Consider the following 23,237-nt stretch of genomic DNA (forward strand, 5'->3'; position numbering starts at 1 on the left):
AAAATATACATAACATAAAATTTACCCCTTAGCCATTTTTAAGTGCACAGTTCAGTAATATCAGGTATATCCACCTTGTTGTGCAAACAATCTCCAGAACTCTTTTCATCTTGCAGAACTTAAACTCTATACCCATTAAATAAGAACTCCCCTTTCCCCCTCCCCCAGCCTCTGGCAATCACCATTCTATTTTCTGTATCTACAAATTTGGTTACTCTAGATACCTCATATAAGTGGAATCATATAGTATTTGTCTTTCTGTGACTAGCTTATTTCACTCAGCATAATGTCCATGTGGCAGCATGTGTTCAGAATTTCCTTCCTTTTTAAGGCTGAATAATGTTTCACTGTATGTATATACCATATTTTTTGACCCATTCATCTATTGATGAACACTTGGAATACTTCCACCTCTTGGCTATTGCAAATATGCTAGGAACATGGGTGTATGAGTATCTCTTTGAGAATTTACTTCCAATTCTTTTGGATATATATAGTCAGAAGTGGGATTGCTGGATCATATGGTAGTTCTATTTTTAAGTTTTGAGGAATTGCCATAGTGTTGCCCATAGCGGCTACACCATTTTACATTCTCACCAATGGTGCACAAGGGCTCCAATTCCTCCATATTCTCACCAATAGTTATTTTCTGGTTTTGTTTTGTTTGGTTAGGTTTTTGTTATTGTTACAGTAGCCATCCTACTGGGTGTGAGGTTGCCTCTCATTGTGTTGTTGATTTGCATTTCCCTAATGATTAGTGGTGTTGAGTATCTTTTCACGTGCTTATTGGCCATTTATATATCATCTTTGGAGAATTGTCTGTTCAAGTCCTTTGCTCCCCCCTGCTCTGCCCCCAACTTGGTTGTTTTTTTATTGTTGAGTTGTAGGAGTTCTTTATATAGACTGGATATTAACCCTTCATCAGATCTATCATTTGCAATATTTTCTCCCATTCTGTAGTTGCCTTTTCACTCTGTTGACTGTGTCCTTTGATGTACAGTGCAGAACCCTTAAGGTCATTAAAAACCACTGAATTACCACTTAGTCAAGAAGTATCTTTAAGCCCCTGGCTCTGCCCAGGGGACCGTGTGCTCAGGAGGATGTGAAGATATTGTGCCTACATCCACGTAGGGAAATGACACAGACAATGGGGGCTGAGTGCCCTGTGGCTCCGCTTCAGGAGGCAAGTGTGGAATGGCAGGAGAGAAGAGAGAAAGGAGCTCCTTCCCGCCAGGGAGTCCAGGGAAGGCACCCCAAAGGAGGAAGCCTGTGGTCTGGGCCACAGTAAAGAAGAGAGGGTGGGGTGGGTGGGGACGTCGGGAGCCTCAGTCTCTAATTGGCACCTTCAAGTGCATTTCACCAAGACTCCCTGGGCCTCTCCTGCCAGAAAGAGACTGTCAGAAATCGGAGCGCTCGCTCTTACCCTGCCTGAAGCAGAACCTCCAGTCCCCATCAGTGAACGTCTTACACGTGTTCATCGTTCAGTGAACTCCTGTGCTATAGGCCTACCACCGCTTCATCTCCCCTGGTCCATCTGCTGGCCCTGGGACCTTGGAATAGCCTGAGCTGGTCCATGCTGAGGTCCCAGGCAGCCACCAGCCTCTGCACCCAAAGTTCATAGCTTTGTAGTGAAACAGCCCTTCAGCTCCTCCGGACACCCCTCTCTCACCAAGAACTGTGAAAAGTATGTCTATAGCCAGATTGGGTAGACAGCCCCAATTTTGTCTTAAAATCTTTCCCCCTTGGTGAGGCTCTGCCCCTGGGCCATCCCACTCAGCCTGGTTCTGTACTCAGGATGATGTGTTCCCTGGCAATGGACTCCATTCTTGAGAATCTCCACAATACAGGAGACATTCATTCATGTACTATTCATTCATTCACTCACTTGGCAACAGTTCAGTGAGTGCCTCTCAGAGTTAGAGTCTGTGGGGATTGAGGAAGGAGGTGGGGCAGGTTTGGAGGCAGGTTTTGAAAGGCAGGTTTAAGTCAGTCTAAGGGAATAGAATTTCATTCTGAAGATTTTTGAGCAAGAAAGTGTCCCCAAGAGGTGATTTCGACCAAACTGTCTAATGACTGTGCCCAGGCTGGATGGGGTGGTGGAACTGGGGGCAGGGAAACCAGCTACAACCTCTTGGAACTGTCCAGGCTGAATCACTGCAGATGAAAACGTGCTTTGGCAGGGACACTCATTCAATGTTCATCGGGAAGCTGCTCCCTGCTAGGAACATGGTAGGCGCTGGGAAGACAACAGTCCATGAGGCAGCCTCTGGGCTGAGAGGCCCCCAGGACAGTGAAGAAGATGGCTCTACAGCCAGGTCGCCTCTCCGTGCTGCAGAGCCCAAGAAGGGGCCTTCCTTCAAAAGGTTGAGCCTCCTCCACCTAGGACTCCAGAGGGTCCTGGGTGGGGCGGTAGCATTCCATGTACAATGGTCTGGAGGTGCAAAAGGCTCAGAAAATTCCCAAAGCAGGAACTTCAGTGAGGCTGGAGCACAGCCTGTGGTAGGGGATGAGGGGTAGGGATGGGGACTGAGGCAAGAGAGCGGGGCAGACCCTATGGTGCAGAGGAGCATGGCTGGGGTCCAGGAGGGACGGGAAGAGGTGTGTCTGAGGCCAGTGACATTTAAGGATCACCTGCCTCCATGCCACTGACTAATGAGAAGGTAGTCAAGAGAGATGGGAGGAGAGCTAGAGGAGAGCGCCTTGGTGGTAACTAAGGCTGAAAAGCCAGTTAGGACAAGGACTGATCAGATTATTCAACTTGCTTGGTTCGGTGATATGCAGTGACCTAAGTGAGCATTTCTGTTATCCTGGTGGGGATGGAAGCTCCATTATAACGGTCCAGTCTTAAATGGTAAGGAAGGGTAGAGGTTTTCCACTGGCTAAAACCCCCGAGGCCTCTTGATCATAGAGGTAGTTGGGAGTTGCCAATTGTGATGGATCATATTTTCTGCCAAGTAGTTGAGATGGGGTCGGTGTTTCAGAGGAGGCTGAATTTAGTTTGGATAATGAAATTGGTGCTTCCTGCCAGAAGTGAAATGCATACCTCCCTAACAATGAGAACCTGCTGACCTAGATATCCTGATACCGGAGAAATCAGAAGGCCTGCAGAGCAGGAAGAGAGACAGCAGTGGAGGCAGGTTTCTCTCTAGAGCCTGGAGGTTGGAAGCTCTGGCAGAAACAACTTGAGAGCAGTGGAAAAAAAGATCAGAAAACCCCAGGAAGCTCCCTCCCCTGGAGTGATAGGAGAACTTTTTTGTGAACAGAAGCTAAAAGGGCAGCTCAAAATCACCATGTTTGGGAACAAGGCTCCGTTATATCCAGACTCATGTTCAAAACAACACCCGGCCCTCCGCCCCGAGTACTAGGCAGACCACAGGAGTGAGAGGGTGGGTGGACCCACAGCTGAGGCCCTTTTCCTCGGGGCCCAGCTTCTCCCTGTTCATTCAAGGGTGGGTGGACTGGGCCAAACCACGCCCTTCTTGTTCCCTTCTGGGTTGACATCTCCTTCCTGCTCTTTGTTCCCTACCTCTTTATGCCACCAAGACAGGGAAAGGATCTGATGCTAATTTTCCTATTTACTGACCAGTGGATTACACTGGAGAATGCTTCCTCCACCAGCCAGCCATCTGTGCGATCAAACTTATTCTTGAATTCAGCAAATATTTGACAGTACACAGGGCCAGCTACATTGTGCTAGGTGCTATGGAAAACAAGAAAACAAATCTGATGCCCTGATGTTTAGGCTTTAGTAGGCTTGTACGCTTGGCTTTCATTGGTTACCTATCCAGCACCCACTGCCCCTCCGATTTTGCTTTGGAAAACCACCCCATGTAGAGCAACCACACGGTCTTAATGGGACCGACCCTGCCTCCAGCTCCAGAATAGGTAATCTCATGCTCTTGCTACATGGGCAGGCTCCAGCCACTCAATGTGTGGTTACCTCTGACCACAGTGATTAATTCAGGATGGTCCACTCAGAGTAAAGCTAGGGACTTCATGTATAAAGGTTAATTCTTTTTTTTTTGGCCTCACCACACGGCTTGCAGGATATTAGTTTCCCGACAAGGGATCGAATCTGGGCCCACGGCAGTGAAAGTGCTGAGTCCTAACCACTGGACCGCCAGGGAACTCCCAAAAGTTTATTCTTTTTGATATGAATGAGCAAGGGAATCTGTAACCTCAGGGGCTGCTTTCATCCATCTCATAGCCATGAGGAAGGACAGCCTTAGAAGACGACTGACACATGGAGAGGGCAGAGCTGAGAGAATCAGAGAAAGGGAAACAGTGTCCTGGTCAAACCATACATGGGCTTTGTCCTACCACTGGACTGTTTCCAGTTATGTGAGCTAATTAATTCCCTGTATCTTTTTGAGACAAACTTTTCTCACCATAGAAAGCAGCTAATTGATACTGCTTAAGACATACATTAATAAAACATAGGAAGTAACAAATGCCATAAAAGAAAATGAGAAGAAAATACTATGAATTCAGTGAAAGAATACTTGAAACAAGGGGATTAATAAAGGCTCTATGGAGGTGACATGAGCTGAGCTTTATTTAATTGTAACAGTTACCGATTATTGGTGTCTTACTATATCCAGGCCTTGGGCTAGCATTTTTCATGCATTGGCTCATTTAATCCTCAGAACAACCCTATGAAGTGGTTATTTTTTATGAAATGAGACTAACATTTGTTCTTTCTTCCAGAATAAAGCACTTCAATTCCCAGCTAAGCACATGACCACCTGCAATAAAGATTTCATTTCCCAGCCTCTCTTGAGGTACGGCTACAAGACAAAATTCAGGCCACAGAGGTTAAGCACAACGGTATGGACTTCCAAGTTTTCTTAAAGTTAGGGGCAAGCCTCTTATGCCTTCCTGCTTTCTCCTGGCTGGGATGCAAAGGTCATGGCAGGAGGCCAAGCAGCCATCCTGGATAGTGAGGAAGCCACACGCTGAGCATGGTAGCAAAGAGCCTGGGTCCCCTGACCATGTTGAGAAGGCTCCCTGCCCGACCTGGTCTGCCTACCTTGACTGCTTTTGAGAGAGAAAACTTCTCTCTCGCAATAAGCCAGAAAGAACATTTTGCATTTTCTTTCACACAGAGCTGAATCGAGGTCAGACTGATCCATTAATATTATCTCCATTTACAGAGATGAGGGGGAAAGCTTACCCAGGTATAGCCAGTGTAAGTCAGGATTCAAACGCACTTCTGATTCCTTACATCGGGGTTCCAACCCTCACCCAGATTGCCTTGAGAAGTACATAGGATTTGTACAGAAGTGTGTAGAAGGCCTTGCATTTTTCTTACAGACAACCCAAGATTTTCTACGGTGGCGAGGATAACTTAAGACAGGGAATGATTCTGGCTTTCCTTTTATTCCTGAATTGGCACAGTCTCCCTCAAATTCCCCCAGTCTCTCTTTGGAACCAATAACCATGGCTGCTCCCCCTGAGGCTACTGGGAAGATAGTGATTTGGCTCCTTGTTGCCCAAGGTAAACATGTGCTGGGAACACAACCCAATCACCTCTCCTCCATCTAGGAAAGTCATGTAGGTCAGAAGATAGCAACTGCTTAGGTTGGCACTTGGCGTCAGTCTGAGCTTTGATGCTGTGACTCAGGCAGAAAAATGAAATTATCAGGGAAGACAAGGAAGGGCAGGTCAGGGATTCTGAAATACTCCTCAGCAACTCCAGAGCAAAGCTGCAAGACTGCCTTTTTGCTTTAGATGTTATGAACTACTACAGTATGGTTCAAAGTGTTCTCCTTTAGCAGATGAAGACTATCATGGTAAAAGTACAATGTATGTGTATGGAGTTCACTATACTGCCCAAATGTACACCAAGTCCTGGAAACACTTACTGAACTGAATTAATTACACAGGTGATTACTGAGGAAGATGCTTCAGGACAACTTGGGAAAACTGTCTATTTACAACTGGCAAAACAACAACTAACCATGAACTTGGTCTCTCCAAGACTAGGCCTGCTTTCAGGAGACCTCAGGGGGTTGAGTTCCGTGCTGGAAAAGGCTCTAAAGGACTGTTAGTCCACTGAGTCTGCTCTGGAACCCCATGTGCGCAGGATCTGAACAAACTGCTGTGTGCCAACGGGAAGATTCAGATCCTTCAGCAGATAAGCAAAGAAATCATCCTTCAGAGCATCCTGGTTTCTGAGGTTAAGAAGCTCAGGTGCTCACTGCCTTGGTGCATGCATGCTCACATGCACACACACACCCCTAAGGGTGTAAGACAAGTTTATACAGATTCAGTGGTCTAGAACTGCACTGTCCAAATATGGATATAGCCACTAGCCACAGGTGGCTAGTGAGCATTTGAAATGTGGCTAGTTATGAATTGAGATGAGCTCTAAGTGTAAAATGCAATTTGTAGTGTACAAAGATTTCATACAGAAGAAAGAGTAAAATATCTCCATAATTTTTTATATTGACTATATTAAAATGATACTATTTGGGATATACTGGGTTTGAACAAATGTGTCATTAAAATAAATTACACCTCTTTCTTTTTACTTTATGTGGCTACCAGAAAAGTTTAAAGTACATAGGTAGCTCACATTATATTTCTGTTGGACTAGAAATACTGGATAGTTCTGGTCTAAAAACCTTCATTTAGACTAAGTATCACTTAACTTCTTTGGACTAAGTATCACTTAACTTCTTTGTAAGTAAAATGTCATGTTAGATAATAGCATAAACGCCCAGCAAGAAAATCCTCGCCTCCCTCCTTCCAGCTATTTACTACGTACAGTGTGCAAAGTGGCAATCTGCCAGGTGGCTCATGTTCCCACAGGGTCAGGAGAGGCCTGGCTCTCCCACCAGTCTTCGCAGGCTCTCCCACACCCTCTCTTAACCCCTCTCCACCCAACTCCCAAGTGCTCAGCTCTGGCGGGCAGCCTCCCAAACCTCAGCAGGCACACCCAGCACTCTTTCTGGTGTGTTCTTCTGCCCTCTGCTCCCACCGCTCCCTCTCCCTGAGGGACATCCTTCACGCTCATGACTTCATCCTTCCTCTTGTGACTCATCCTTGCAACTTCACAGAAATTCAGGTGATTCGGATGATACTTTCCAGCCCCTATGTCTCTCAGTTACTTTAAGCACTTTAAGTCAAACTCTGAAGGAAGCATCTATGTACTTTTAAAGAGTAAGAGAAGAGACCGACTACAGTTCAAACTCACAACCTGCCAAATTCCTAGAATGGCTGGTGTGTACCGGGAGGGAGGGGTCAAGACCACACTTTGTGTGGTCTGCTTATTTACAAAAACTGTTAAAATAAAAATTGAGTAATCTGGGTTTTATCTCTTTTTATTTTCTAGGCTCTCCCTCAGAGGAGGGTAGTAAATAATGAAACGTCCCAAACATTTGAAAAGAGAAGGCCCGAAATGACACAAAATTAGGCAAATTTGGTCATGAAGAAAGAAAGAATAGAGGCTCTCAATCTGGGACACACAGATGCAGGTCTGAATCCCTGAAAGTATGGGCAAGGTTCTGAGACTGTGTGTATATAAACATTTTGAGAGAAGAGTCTGTAGCTTTCATCATATTTCAAAGGGTCTGAGACTCACATAAGGACTACTGCCATAGAGCTTAAGCATGAAATGCAATGAAATTATGAGGTAAAGAAAGGTTATCTATTTACATGATAAATATTTTTAAGACACCAACAAGTATATGCTTGCAGTCATTAAGTCCATTACAGTGCACATCTGTTAACTCTGTGTATCTTCACAGTGTGATCTTCACCACAACTTGCAAAGTGTAACCATTCAGTGCCTTCTGCTTCATTCTGTTCAGTTTTCCCATTACAGTTCTTCCAGCATAATTTTTTGATAGCAAGTGTATGACTTTGGCTAAAACAAAGACAGAGAAATCATGAAATGAATGTATGCTATGACTATGAAATATTTTTCTGGTGCTCACCTGCATATTAATTCAATTAGTATGCTCTTCCTATTAGTGTTGTTAACATAAATAGAAGTCAAAACCTGAACATCTAAATGTACAGGTTTTCACCTCTTGTGTTAATGTATTCCTCTGTGTGTATTTATCTTTCATTGAGTTCTCTAATCTTAATTATTTTCTTCTACTTACTTTGTATGCTTTACTATACATTTCCCAGCATCTTGGGATGGATGCTTAGATTATAGATTTTCAGTCTTTGTTCTTTTCTAATATATCTAGTTAAGGCTATGAATTCCCCTCTAGGCATTGTTTTCGCTATTTTCCACAAAGGTTCATATGCTGTGTCTTCATTTTCTTTCTGTTTAAAATATCTTCTAATTTCTATTGTAATTTTTTCTTTGACCCATGTGTTGTTTGAAAGTATGTTGCTTAATTTCTAACAGTTGGAGACTTTCTAATTATCTTTTTGTTATTTATTTTTCTACAGTCAGAAAATATCCTGAATTTTGTCTATATATACTTTACAATCTCATCCACTGATTTTGTTTAGATATACTTTATGATCCAAAATATGTATAAAATATGTGTCTAAAGCACTTATGAAATAAACATGTTTTTGTCTCTTTTTAAAAAAAAAAAAAGTACAGGTTTTAAAATACCATCACTAATATTTTAGCAATTTTATGTTAGCCTTGAAAATATTTTACTTACTGACCAAGGACCCACCAAAAAGAGCAAGAAATAGACAATGCATTTCTGTCAAATTTTGCTTTAACCATCAATTTTAACTATTAAAATCGGTCTTTCAGGCAACATTACTAAATGTGTTCCTTTTCTAAAGAATTCCAACTTTGCAACATATTCTACATTATTTGATCTTCTGACATCCCTGTAACTTGAATGGACGCTTACTCTCATTATTTACTGCTGGGTAAGGAAAGAGTGAAAGATTTAATAAACTACCCAGTGAAAGAACCTTGGTCTCCAATGTGACCTGTAACTGCACGACCCTGGGCAAGAGGTTCATATTAACGCACTCCCCCAGCCCCCATGGCTGACCTAGGATGCCACCAAACATAGATTATTAATAAATCTCTATGAAATACAATATCCTCTATAAATTTAACCTGCAAACTAGTCCTCCAAACCAAAACGGAATAAGGTGAAAAGCTTAAGCAAGTTGTAAAGCAGTAAACACTGAAAATAATGCCTGAGCTCACAAATCATACTTGCAGACTCTGAGAGTCCCTGTCGCCAACGCACTCTCAGGATCAAAAGAATGAAGCACAGCCTCGAAGTGATGAAACACATTTAAAAAAATCAGCACACCAGAACCTAAGTCACCAAATGACTGTGAGCCCTTGCAAGTGGCCACTCTAGAAGGGTCCACACATTCCAACAATGCTGCTGTGCCTCAGTGTTTCCTGAAATTCTCCTAAAGGAAATACTTCCACACAGACTACGACCTGAGTATTCTCAATGAAAGCTCATCTTCCTTTGAGGATGAATTTGATTACTGAAAGAAGTCAAAAGTCATCTGGATAGGAGCTTATAAATAAGATGAAGGTTAAGCTAAAAAAAAAAAAAGTGAATGGTCAAAATGAGAAAAACTTTATGTAAAAGGTATCATAATTGGTTTTCTTGCATCACTAGTAAGCTAGTTTTGAACACAGTTCCTAAAGAGAAGTTCCAAAAATATTTTAAGTAACAGCAACATCACTGGGATCTCATTTGTTCTGGATTAATATTAAAGTTCTCTCATTTCATTAAAAGAATGATTTGAAGTAGTGACATCACTGAAACAAGTATATATATAGACTAGTATATATATAGTACTTTGCATCCCAGAGAAGTTACTTTGACGGACAGTACTTATTTGGCTATATATGCTTTGAGAAGGTATGTTTCGTTTCTTTTCTCTTTTGGTAATGTTCTTTAAATCCAGCGTGTTAACAGATCACATTTAGAAGACAGGGAGTTTGGGGAGCCAACCTAGAAGGCAGTGTTTGCTTATATTACCTTCGTTTATATTTCATTATCAGCAAAACCTTTCATTTGAAAAGTATTTGTAATCTGTTAAGTGTAATATTAGCAATCCAAATAATATAAGGTAAGCCAGGAATTAGTTCTTGCAAATCCAAAGTCACCATAATGACTAAAAAAATTTTAAATGAAAAACTCAAATTCTGTACATGTCCCCTGCCCATACTTTCTGAGGGGCTTCTTGCCACTGTTCCACATTCGGGCCACAGAAGTGGTCTGGGTACTGGGCAGAGGCAGAGCAAGCACCATGGGTAGGGCAAAGTGAAAGGAAGGAAAAGCAGGGGAGGGGAGGCCAGGAAGAGAGGAAATTTCAAATGCCTGAAACATGGAATTTCATTGGATACCTCTCTCTTCAGTAAGCCAACAGCATGAACTGTTTCAACAGCTAAACCCAGCATCAGAGAGGTGGGAGAGAACCCATGAGGACAGCAGTAATAAAGCAGATCTCATTTTAAATACATTTAAATAAATACAATTATCATGAGCATTAACATGCTTTGCCGGTAAGGAGACAAACTCCCCTGGAAGGTATATCTTGTACAATCCATCTCTCGGCATCAAGCCAATGGCCTTCCTCATGATGCTGTCGTTTGGAATTGTATTTGAAGTTATATTTTGGATAGTTTAAATATATGAAGGTTGAAGAATCCTAAAAAAATCTAACACAGAATGACATTAATGACTTTTTGAAAGTTTAGTCATTTTTAATGAATGAAATGGGTAAAGAAGCAGATTAAAAAGTGTTCCCTGCTGTCTAAGCAGGTGGAGGAGAAGGAGGCTGTAAACAGCAGGTGCTCTGAGCCAGCTCAGGTGGCAAAGGCCCATGCCCAGGGCACAAGGCTCAGGAGCACTTACTCTGCCTGAAGGCTGGTCACAGGGCTTTGAGGGGCACTTGACGGTTTACTCCATTTCAGGATGTGAGCTGAAGTGTTCAAACACGAGATTCGGCTACCAAACACAATCTATAATATTTCCAAAAAACCACCAACATTCTGAATTAAATTTTACTAAGATTCTACTTAGTCAAATTCTGAAACTCATCATTATGAAAATCACTTTCATCTCCAATGCGTTGTCTGTAAACACAGTATCATGCAAACAAGCAATTTGGTCAAATAAACTTTTAAAAAACAAGTGCAATATAGTAACAAACATCAATTTCAAGAGACTGTCACAAAACACAGAGGTACAAATTAGCAGTAAGCACCATGAACAGATTTGTGTTTCTCTCCATGCAAATGTGACATAAGATTTGCTGCTAAAGACTCCATGATTTCTATCTAATCTGATGGAAGCAAAAATAGGAAGGAAATACCTTTGACTTGTTTCTACACAGTGCATCCAGTCATTTATTTCTGGAACTTGATCAGTCTTTTTCCAAGAATATAGACAAATCTTTCCACACTCTAATCCTACTGCAACAACATATCTGTTTTTAAGGGAAGGGAAAGACAGTGATTAATTTAGCATGAACTACTGTTATCTCCATCACGAATCTAAAGTCGTTCTTCAGTGCTCCCACTGTCTCTGGCTTACAAAGGACTCTGTTTAAAATTCGGGCCCAGGATCCAGTGCGCTGCTCTACTGTGCGCTCACAGAGGCTCCTCTCCGTCGAGGATGCTCACAGTTTTACCTCTGCCCTCTGCTGGCAAGGCCTATGAGCCAGTGTTTCCCTGGCTGGCAGCAGAGACCCTTGTTCTACCGAAGATACTTGTTACAGAGAAAGCACCACAGTCCTAAATTTGGTGAAACAAGAACCTCTGAGCCACACTCCCAATCTCTATTTCACCACGCTGAATATCATCAAGCTCTATCAATTTAGCAATTCTTATGAGGGGAGTTCCCTGGTGGTCCAGTGTTTGGGGCTCTGAGCTTCCACTGCGGGGGGCCTGGGTTCGATCCCTGGTCTGGGAACTAGGATCCCACAAGCCACGCGGCGCAGCCAAACAAACAAACAAATAAATAAATAAATAGGGGTTGATCAGAAAGATAAGATAAAATAAAATGGTGTTAAAAACAAAAAAGAAATCCTATGAGAAACATAAGCATTATAAAAAAAAATAGTTAACTTGGAACTTAAGAGAACCCAAAGATAAAAGTATAAGAGGGCTACACATTGAGAAACTAAGTGGTCTTCTTAAAGAAAACATAAGATGAAGCCCCACGCAGAGACTGACCGTTGGGAAAGGTTAAGCACTGGGCAGACACTGACGGCAGTCGCAGCTCCGCCCACGTCCAGAACGGAGGAGCAGGGGCCGATGCTGTGCTCAGTGGAGCCCTCGCTGGAGTCGCACTCACCCCAGACAACCACCTAACACAGACACATCAAACTCTGTAAAACTTTCTCTTTGCAAGGTTTCTAGCAATGCATTAGAGCGTTTCAATGGCATAGAGGACACTGACATTTAAAACAATGCATCATTTTCATGTGTGTTCCAGGACTTCTGAGCATTTCAAGCATCACAGAGAAGCCACCATGTGGCAGATACATGTCTCTGAGACCTCAACTATCCAACTGCGCTGGTCCAAAGATGACTGTCCCGCCCAGAGGCCAGGGGTGTTCAGCCTGCTCTTTACACTCAGGAAACCAGCTCTGATCCAGTGAGATACTGTCCACCACGTCCTCAAGGTGCTCGTGCACCACCCCAAGAAATTACCACAAAATGCATGAAACCAGCCAAGTCCCTGGCTCTTCTTCCACACCACCCACTGCTCATGGAATCAGCTCAGCTCACTCGGGAGGCCCTAACCTTGATAATACACCGCATAAGAAATGAGGCTCTCCTGGAAGCTCATGCCTCAAAAGGGTGTGAATGGTCACAAAGAAATGGAGAGGGAAGTGAAAACGCAGGACCAGAGCAAGATTCTGAGCAGAGGGCTCCGCCCAAGCAAGCAGGAGTGCATTCCTGAGACTGCATGGTGGATGATGCTTTGTCCGTTTCAGCCTTGACCGAACTGTGACAGCCACAGCTGGACCATCTGCTACCGGGCCTGACTGTGGAAGGCAGCAGCAGTCCTGCTGCCTGAGCAGCTGGCAGAAAGCAGGAAGACGAATGCCGGGGAAGAAATGAATAGGCAAATGACAGAAGTAAAGGTCTGCGAGAAAGCACTTCAGAGGCTAACATTTCAGTGTTTCACTGAGTGACAACATGCTGTGTTAGTCCTCTGCTTCTGTAACTTGTACCATGACTGTGACTGGAGAGGGCAGGAGAGGAAAGGAAACGCTCAAGTGCCTCAGCACCTCTGGTCTGCAGGAAGTGCAGAAAAAGGAAAGGATGCTTTAAAGAGCATGAAAACAGAGGAAAGACCAGAGGCCAGGGGAACATTTCCCAGAGAACAAGGGCGAGGGTCATGGTCAAGAACCTACTGCTAGCTAACTTGTTCTGATTTTATTCACAGCTCGTGACACACACAGGCACACACCCCGCTTCCTCTGCTGAATGAAAAGGTAATAATCATTCATTATAGAAAGAATTTTAAATTCACAAAAGAACGAAAAAGAAAAGCAGAAACTGTCTTTCCCTATGTCCCTCCATCCACTCCTGCTCTCCTACTTTCTTAGTCTTGACCCATTTCATTTACTACTTTTCTCCTACTGGGGCCATCTGATAGTCATGTGTCTGAAGGGCCTTCCTCTCTTATTTGATATTTCAGAGACATGTATTTATAGAATTTAACAAGTAAGAAAAGCCTTTTTATGTATGCATATGAAAAACACAGAAGGAAATACATAAACTGATTCTTAAAAGATGTATCAGAAAATTAGGATTATGTGTTTTTTACACACCTGTAATATTACTATTTTACATTTGAAAAAATATTAAGTTAAAAAAAATTACCTTTTTGTCCCGACTTCCAGTGAAGAAATACTTGCCATCAGGACTCCAATCACAAGACCAAATAATTCTACTGTGCACAGCAGTGATTTTGTTAGTGAAGGCAAAGAGACTGAAAACTGGGTCTGAAAGAAACACATATGCACTAGTCACAAAGTGCAGAAAGCTGTTTTTTTACCTGGTAGAAAGCTATGTTTAAATGCCATATACAACATGTAATTTAACAATCAATTTATATACACAGACTTTTGCAACCGACCAAGGCCAGGCAACTGATCCCTCACCAGAAGGCTATGTGCATACAGTTATTTTTCTAGTAGGAAATGCTTTTATACTGACTAGTCACTCTCTAGTGACTGATGACAAACATCTTCTGGACACTTAACTAAAAGTTCAATTTATGCTTATGGAAGAAGTCTGATGAAATTTAAACTTACTCAGGAAGTAGCCAGATCTGTGTATTAATAAGCTATGGAAAAAAAGACTAATGAACCCTTAAATAATGTAAAAAAAAAAAAAAAATGAACTTAAAAAAAACTCTTCCCTTGCAATATTTTAAGTGTAGGGTAACTAACTTCTAGCCCTCATAGGGACTAAACCTAAAAGACATAACTGTGTATAGAGGGTAGACTAATGTATCTATTAATCCACAATCCATAAAGATATAACAAATTAAAGGATTTATTAGTATAATATCACTTTAACTTTTTAAAAAAGGAAAAGTTGCATGTTAGGAAATCAGTAGTTGCAAATGAAATTAGTCTGTTACAACATATACTGCTCAGTATGTGTCATAGTCCCTGGTATTCTCTAAAACACAAAAAACCCAAAGGACTAAAAATATCATAAGATCAAACTGCAGTAGGTTTTATCAATGGAAAAATTAAAAACAGGATTAAACAACACAAAGTACTTTAAACGCTCTCTAGATTTTACCTACTCAGTGAAACTGGAAGAATAAGAATAGGCTACTGCTGCAATCACACGAAGCCTTTTTTCCTTTTCCTTTTTTTTTTTTTTTCAATTTATGCCAGATCCAAAGTAGAATGCAGGTAGGTGTGTTAACATCTTGCCCAGGGGTCATGTTATTCACAAATGGATGCCCAAAACACCCCTCCCAATTATCACTGTGACAGAGGTGGGTAGGTGAACGGTAAAGACAATGGTCCTTCTGAGTTTCATAATTTAACTGTATATTCATTATTCCTGTCCCATAAAACCCTCAGTATATATCATCCATTTGGTTTTATGGTGGCATTCTGTAACCATCTGCGAAATCCAAATTTTCTACATGTAGATTTTTATGTTTCTTTATCTGAGATGTCTGAATACATATCATCCTTACAAGGAAGGTCAGGTCTTCCTCAGTTATCACAAAACTTGAAAGACTCACAACAACCAGACTCTGCCCTTCACCCTGTTATCATTTCTATTTCTCTTTACACAATAGCTGCTCAAAGTAGGTAAATGGACATAACTGTTTCACTAATAATCTTCCCAACCAGGAGCTGTTTTACCTAACTCAGGTGAGATTGTGTCCTGCCTTTTCCACAGTGACCAGGTCCGATCTCTGGAAACAGCTAGTAAGAACTTGTCATCAGGAGAGAAGGCCATCTGCGTGACAGTCAAACTGTGGAAAATTAAATTCTGCACCTGTTTCCAAGATGCAGTGTTCCAAAGAATGATAGCTGCATGCTCTTTCTTAGCTGCCTATAGGACAGAGATGAAACAATAAAGCAATTAAAGTGAAATAAACTGAAAACATTTTTCAAAATAATATATTGTTTCTATGGTATTTTTTATGTATCCGTGTTAAAAAAAAAAAAAAAAACACAACTTCTGAGAAAATACTATAACCAGGTGTAACCTCTGAGAAGAGACAGACTGGAATTAGAAATGATGACTAATTAGAGACTGGCACTGAAATCAGAATTTTAAAAATTGAGTTATATTTAACATACAATATTATATTAGTTTCAGGTGTACGACAAAATTTCAGGTTCAATATTTTTATACATTATGAAATGATCACCACATTAAGTCTAGTTACTATCCATCATCATACAAAGTTGTTACCATATTATTGACTATATCCCCTATGGGTACCTTACGTCCCTGTGACTTATTTATTTTATAACTGAAAGTTTATACCTCTTAAACCCCTACTTCGGTCATCCCTCCACCCCACCGAAAACACCCTATCTATTTCCTGTACCTATGAATCTGTTTCTGTTTTGTTTGTTCATTTGTTTTGTTTTTTAGATTCCACATATAAATGAAATCATTTGGTGTTTGTCTTTCTCTAACTTATTTACTCATTTCACTTAGCATAATACCCTCCAGGTCCATCCATGTTGCCACAAATGGCAAGATTTCATTCTTTTTTTTTATGGCTGAGTAATATTCCATCACACACACACACACCACCCCTTCCTTATCCATTCCTCTATCAATGGGCACTTAGGTTGCTTCCATATCTTGGCTATTGTAAATAATGCTATAATGAACATAGAGGTACATATATCTTTATAAATTAATGTTTTCATTTCCTTTGGATAAATAGCCAAAAGAAGAATTGCTGGCTCATATGGTATAGTTCTATTTTTAATTTTTTGAGGAACCTCCATACTACTTTAATATTTTACAAGAAGAATACATCTGTGTATTAACTGTGTAATTAGTAGTTTAGAAACTTTCACTTCTGGTCAATATGGAGTAACAGGGACCAGATTTACTCTCTTGTGTGAAAAAAACTAAAAGATCAGACAGAATACACGAAATAATGGCACTCCAAAATATTAGATATCTGGCAACAAAGAACACTGATACCTAAAAGACAAAACGAATCACAGAGTAGGAAAAAAAGAAAAAGAAAAAAGAAAAAAACAATCACTGAACTCTATGACAACGTCAAGCAGCCAAATATAGGTATAACTATGGTCTGCAAAAGGATAAGAAAAAAATACTTAAAAAGATAATGGCCAAAAAAATTTCCAAATTCAATGAAAACAATAAACCTACAGATCTAAGACGTTCAATAAAACCCAAGCACAAGAAACACGAAGAAAACTATACCAACAGTAATCAAATTGTTTAAAACCAGTGAAAAATATAAAATTGCAGTTGGAGGAAAAAACAACATTACTAAGTAACAAAGAAAAATGACAGTGGGCCTCTCATCCAAAACAATGCAAATCAGAGGAAAATGGAGCAACATTTTTAAAGTACCTAAGGGAAAACCAACAATTCTTTAGCCACCAGTAATACTGTTAAAAAATGAAGGGAAATAGATCCTTTTCAGACAGGCAAAAGGTGAAAAAATTCCTGACCAGCAGAACTGCATTATGAGGAATGTTAAGAACATCCTGTAGGCAGCAGGAAAATAATATCTGATGGAAAAATTTTTTTATTATTTAAATCTCTTTAGGGATAATTGACTGTTAAAGCATAAATAATATTGTGGGATTTCTGTGAAGAAGTAAAATGTACAAAAACAATACCACAAAGTAGAAGGAAATGAAAGTATACTTACGTTCTCGTATGCAAATAGTGCAATATTACTTGATGGTAAACTGTGGTAAATTAAAGATATATAGTATAAAATGTGAAACAACCAATAAAATAACAAAGAGTTATATCTACTAAACAAAACAAAACAAAAGAAATAAAATGGAATCATAAAAAGGAATCACGTAATCCAAAATAAGTATAGTGGATCAAAGAACAGATAGATCAAATAGAAAACAAATAGCAAGACGATAGGAGTTAATCTATCATATCAATTATTACATCAAATGCAAATGATCTAATAAGCAACCCTATTAAAATGAAAGATTATCAAGATGAGAAAATCAGCAAGACCCAATTATATGCTGTCTCCAAGAAACCCACTTGAAATAAAAGGAAACAAACAGCTTAAAGTAAAATGATGGAAAAAGAGACACAATTCAAACACAACTCAAAAGAAAGCTGGAGTGGCTATACTAACATCAGAGAAAGTAGACTTAAGAGCAGAAAATATTATCAGAAGTAAAGAGGTTCATTGCATAATAATAAACTAGTCAGTTAATCAAGAGAAAATAACAATCATAAATGTTTAGGATCTAACAACAGAACTTCAAAATACATAAAGTACAAACTGAAGGAACTATAAGGATTAAAAGACAAGTCCACAATTATGGTCAGAGATTTCAAAATGCCATTCACGATAGAACCAAAAGAATAAGGAAGACAATACTGTCAACCAATGTAATTCATATTCTCAGAACACTCGACCCAAAAGAAACAGAATCCAAATTCTTCTCAAAAGAACATGGAAATTTACCAAGATTAAATTTCAAAGGATTGAAGTCATACTATGTTTTCTGAACAAAATAAATTAAATTAGAAATCAATAACAGAAAGATATCTGAAAAACACTCAGTATATGGAAACTAATACATTTCAAAATAACCTAAGTTAAAAAATAAAATCAAAGGGAAATTAGAAAGTATTTTTAATTGAATGAAAATAAAAACACAACATACCAAAATTTGCAGAATGCCTCAGAAGCAATACTTAGAGGAAAACTTATAGCACTTAACACCTATATTAGAAAGAAAGATCTAGAATCAATGACCTCAGTTTTAACCTTATTAGAGACAGAAAAAGAAATGAGGACTTCCCTGGTAGTGCAGTGGTTAAGAGTCTGCCTGCCAATGCAGGGGACACGGTTCAAGCCCTGGTCCGGGAAGATCCCACATGCCGCGGAGCAACTAAAACCGTGTGCCACAACTACTGAGCCTGTGCTCTACAGCCTGTGAGCCACAACTACTGAGCCCACGTGCCACAACTACTGAAGCCTGTGCACCTAGAGCCTGTGCCCTGCAACAAGAGAAGCCACCACAGTGAGAAGGCAGTGCACCACAATGAAGTGTAGCTCCTGCTTGTCGCAACTAGAGAAAGCCTGCACACAGCAACGAAGACCCAACGCAGCCAAAAGTAAATCAAAATAAATAAAATAAATTAACCAAAAGTTTGTTCTCTGAAAATATTAATAAAATCATAAACTCATTAATTTCCTGGTCAATTCCCAGAATTCTCTCCCACCAAAAAAAAAAAAAAAATAGAGGGTATGAGAGAGAAGAGACAAATTGCCAATAGCAGGAATAAGAAAGGTAACATCACTAGGGATTCTTCAGGTAATAAAAGGATCAAAAGGGAATACTATGAACAACTTTATGCCAATAAATATGACAAATCAGATAAAAGGGACAAATTTCCTGAAAGACACAAACCATCAAAGTACACCCACGAAAAATTAGATACCTTGAATGAAACAGCCCTGTATCTACTTAAAAAATTATAGGCAGTTAAAAACCTTCCCACAAAGATAACTCATCAAGGTCAGTTTGCTTCACTGGGAAACACTACCAAATATTTAAAAAAGGAAATACCAATTCTTCACAAACTCTTCCAGAAAATTGCAAAGGAGGAAATATTTCTATGAGGCTAGTATTACTGTGATACCAAAACCAGATGAAGCCATTACAAGGAAAGAAAACTACATAGCAATGTCTCTCACGCACTATATATGAAAGTTTTAAACAAAATTTTAGCAAATTGAATCCAATATATAAAAATACAAGAAATCATCAACAAAATGAAAAGGCAACCTACTGAATGGGAGAAAATGTTTGCAAATCATCTGATAAGGGGTTAATATAAAAACTATATATAAAGAACACATATATCTGAATAGCAAAATATAAAATAAAATTAAATAAATAAATAAAAAATAGGCAAAGGATCTGAATAGACATTTTTCCAAAGAAGATATATATACATGGCCAACAGAAACATGAAAAGATGCTCAACATCACTAATCATAAGGGTAATGCAAATCAAAACCACAATGAGATATCACCTTACACCCATTAGAATGGCTATCATCAAAAAGACAAGGAATAAGTGCTGGAGAGGATATGGGGAAAAGGGAACCCTGTGCCTTGCTGGTGGAAATGTAAACTGGTGCAGCCACTATGAAAAACAGTATGGAGGTTCCTCAAAAAATTAAAACTGGAATTAACATATGATCCAGCAATTCCACTTCTGGGTATTTACCCAAAGAAAATAAAAACACTGACTTGAAAAGATACGTGTACCCCCATGTTCACTGCAGCATTATTTATGATAGCCAACATATGGAAACAACCTAAGTGTCCATCAAATGGATGAAGAAAATGGATCAATGGATAAAGAAAACAGACAGACACACACACAATGGTGGAAGAGTATTCAGCCATAAAAAAGAATGAAATATTTCCATTTGTGACAACATGGATAGACCTTGTGGGCATTATGCTAAGTGAAATAAGTCAGACAAAGACAAATACTGTACGATCTCACTTATAAGCAGAATCTAAAAACAGCAACAATAAAAAAACCCACCAAGCTCATAGACATATAGAGAATGGATTGGGAGATGCCAGAAGCCAACATTGGGGGGTAAGGTGAAATGGGTGAAGGGAGTCAAAAAGTACAAACGTCCAGCTATAAATAACTAAGTCAGGGGGATGTAACATACAGCATGGTGATTATAGTTAATATTGCACTGCATATCTGAAAGTTGCTGAAATCTTAAAAGTCCTCAGCACAAGAAAAAAATATTTCTTGTAACTATGTATGATGATGGATGTTAGCTAGACTTATTGTGGTGATCACTTCACAATGTATACAAATATCAAATCATTAGGTTGTACACCTGAAACTAATATAATGTTATATATGTTAGTTACACCTCAATAAAAAGAACTGAAAAAAATATATATATATATACACACACACACACATATATACATATAATATAAGCATTTGGGGTTTAGTTCCAGGAATACAAAGTTGGTTCATCATTTGAAAAATCAATCAATGTAATTCACCATATTAATAAACTAAAATGGGAAAAACATATGATCATGTTAAGAGATAAAGAAAAAACATCTGACAAAATCTAACATCCATTCCTGATAAAAACTCTCTGCAAACTCGGAACCGTAGGGAGATTTTGCAACCTGATAAAGAAGAGTCATAAAAAGAAATCCACAGCAAACATAATGCTTAATGGACAAAAACTAAATATTTTGTTCCTGAGATGAGGAATAAGGTGAGGACTTCTGATGTTACAACGTCTAGTCAACATTAAGACGTCCATATGGGAAAGGAAGAAGTAAAATTTTCTTTATTCACAGGCAACATAAGCATCTATGTGGAAAATCCAGTATCTACCATAAAGCTATAAGAAGTAATAAGTTTAGTAAGTTGCAGGATAAAAGACTGATATACAAAAAGCAACTGCATTTCCTTATGTGAGCAATGAACAATCAGACATAAAATATATGAAATAAGGATAAATCTGACAAAATATGTGTAAGACCTGACACTGAAAAGTACAAAATATTCCGGATAATACTAAGATGTTAACATTGGGGAAAATTGGGTAGGAGGTATAATGGTATTCTAGGTACTATCTCTGCAACTTTCGTTAAATATAAAATTATTCCAAAATAAAAGGCTTACTAAAAAAAAAAAAAAATCCCTGAGAAATTAAAGATCTAAATAAATGAGAGGCATACTGCATTCATGTGTCAAGACTCAATATTGTTAAAATTCTTCCACAATTAATCTATAGATTCAATGCAATCCCCATCAAAATTCCAGCACATACTTTTGTAGAAACTGTCAAGCTGATTATAAAATTCATGTGGAAAAGTAAAGAACCTAGAATAGCCAAAATACATTTGAAAAGTGAGAAGAGAAAAGACAATTACTTCCTGGTTTCAAGACACAGTATAAGAAGCTATAGTTGTTAAAGAGACTGTGGCATTGGCATCAAAACAGGAAAGAAAACAGAAAGATGAGTAGGACAAAATAAAGTCTAGAAATAGACCCAAACATATATGGACAGCTAATTTTGACAAAGATGCAAAAGGTAAGAGGTGAAGGGATAGTCTTTTCAACAAATGATGATGGAACAACTGGATATCCACATGCAAAAAAAATCAACTGTAATATATACTCCATACAACAGGAAGAATTAATAAAAGATGTATCATAGGTCTAAATATAAAACTTAAAATCTATAAAACTCCTAGAACAAAATGCAGCAGAAGATCTTGAGTCAGGCAAAGATTTCTTTCTTTCCTTTTTCTTTTTCGGCCACTCTGCACAGCATGCGGGATCTTAGTTCCCTGACCAGGGATCGAACCCGCGCTCCCTGCAGTGGGAGTGTGGAGTCTTAACCACTGGACCACCAGGGAAGTCCCAGGCAAAGATTTCTTAGATACTACATTAGAAGCACAAACCCAATACAGAAAAAAATTGATAAATTAGACTTCACCAAAACATACAACTTATACTCTTTGAAAAACATTGTTAGGAAAATGAAAGGAAAAGTCACTGGGGAAAACTATCTACATAGCATATATCTGATAAAGTAGTATCCAGTGTATATAAAGAACTTTTCAAAATTCAGTAGTAAGAAAACAATACAATAAAGAACTGGGCAAAAGATTTGAACAGATACTTCATCAAAGAAGACATGCAGTTGGAAAATTAGCACATGAAAAGTTGTTCAACATCATTAATCATTAGGGAAATGCAAATTACAAGCACAATGAGATATTACAAACCTATCAGAATGGCTAATGTTAAAAAGATTGACAATACCACACACTGGTGAGGGTGTGGAGCAACTGGAACTCTCATATGTTGCTAGTGGGATTGTAAAATGGTACAACCACTTTGGAAAATAGTTTGTCAATTTCTTAAAAATTTAAATATACATCTACCATATACCCAGCAATTCCACTCATATGTATTTACTCAAGAGAAATGAAAGCATATATCCATGCAAAGACTTGTACACAAATGTTCATAACTGCTTTATTAATAAAAGCCAAAAACTGGAAATCACCCAAATGTCCATTAATAAGTGAATGGATCAACAAATTGTAGTATATCTGTAAAAGGGAAGACTATTCAGAAAAAAAAATGAGCAACTGATACATGCAACAACATAGATGAATCTCAAATTATTATGCTAAATGCAAAAAGCCAGATGAAAAAGAGTGCATACTATATGATTCCATTTATACAAAAATTTAGAAAATGTAAACTACTCTATCATGATAAAAAGCAGATTAGTGGTTTACTAGGAATGGGGAAGAGGAAATCTGGGGGGCTGATGGTATGTTCACTATCTTGATTGTAGTGATGATTTCACAGGTATAAACATATGTCAAAATTTATCAGATTGTTCACTTTCAACATGCAGTTGACGGCACGCTAATGACACCTACATAAAGCAGCTAATAATGTTAGTTTAAAAAAGAAACGCACATACTTGCTACAAGTGAGCCAACTTGAAAAGGAGAAAGTAATCAATTATGTGATTGACAGT

The 23,237-nt window shown here is 39.0% G+C and overlaps 1 protein-coding gene across 3 annotated transcripts in view; it reads right to left on the reverse strand.

Moving 5' to 3' along the window:
* Positions 1 to 7,304: 7,304 nt before the first annotated feature.
* The window catches only part of ELP2 (elongator acetyltransferase complex subunit 2), a gene marked incomplete at its 5' end in the record, with an annotated part of 44,489 nt that continues 28,556 nt past the window's right edge, over positions 7,305 to 23,237 (reverse strand). For 2 of the 3 annotated variants that reach the window (XM_082354281.1, XM_082354280.1), the window contains 5 exons: positions 7,305 to 7,870; positions 11,281 to 11,394; positions 12,143 to 12,276; positions 13,805 to 13,926; positions 15,319 to 15,511. In XM_082354281.1, coding sequence (XP_082210407.1) covers positions 7,714 to 7,870; positions 11,281 to 11,394; positions 12,143 to 12,276; positions 13,805 to 13,926; positions 15,319 to 15,511 — 720 coding nt within the window. In that variant the 3' untranslated portion in view covers positions 7,305 to 7,713. The remainder of the gene's footprint in view (positions 7,871 to 11,280; positions 11,395 to 12,142; positions 12,277 to 13,804; positions 13,927 to 15,318; positions 15,512 to 23,237) is intronic. The other variant, XR_014234184.1, reaches the window with a different exon arrangement.

Source organism: Balaenoptera borealis, assembly GCF_965194805.1.
Source record: "Balaenoptera borealis genome assembly, chromosome: 14".
NCBI classification, from domain to species: Eukaryota; Metazoa; Chordata; class Mammalia; order Artiodactyla; family Balaenopteridae; genus Balaenoptera; species Balaenoptera borealis.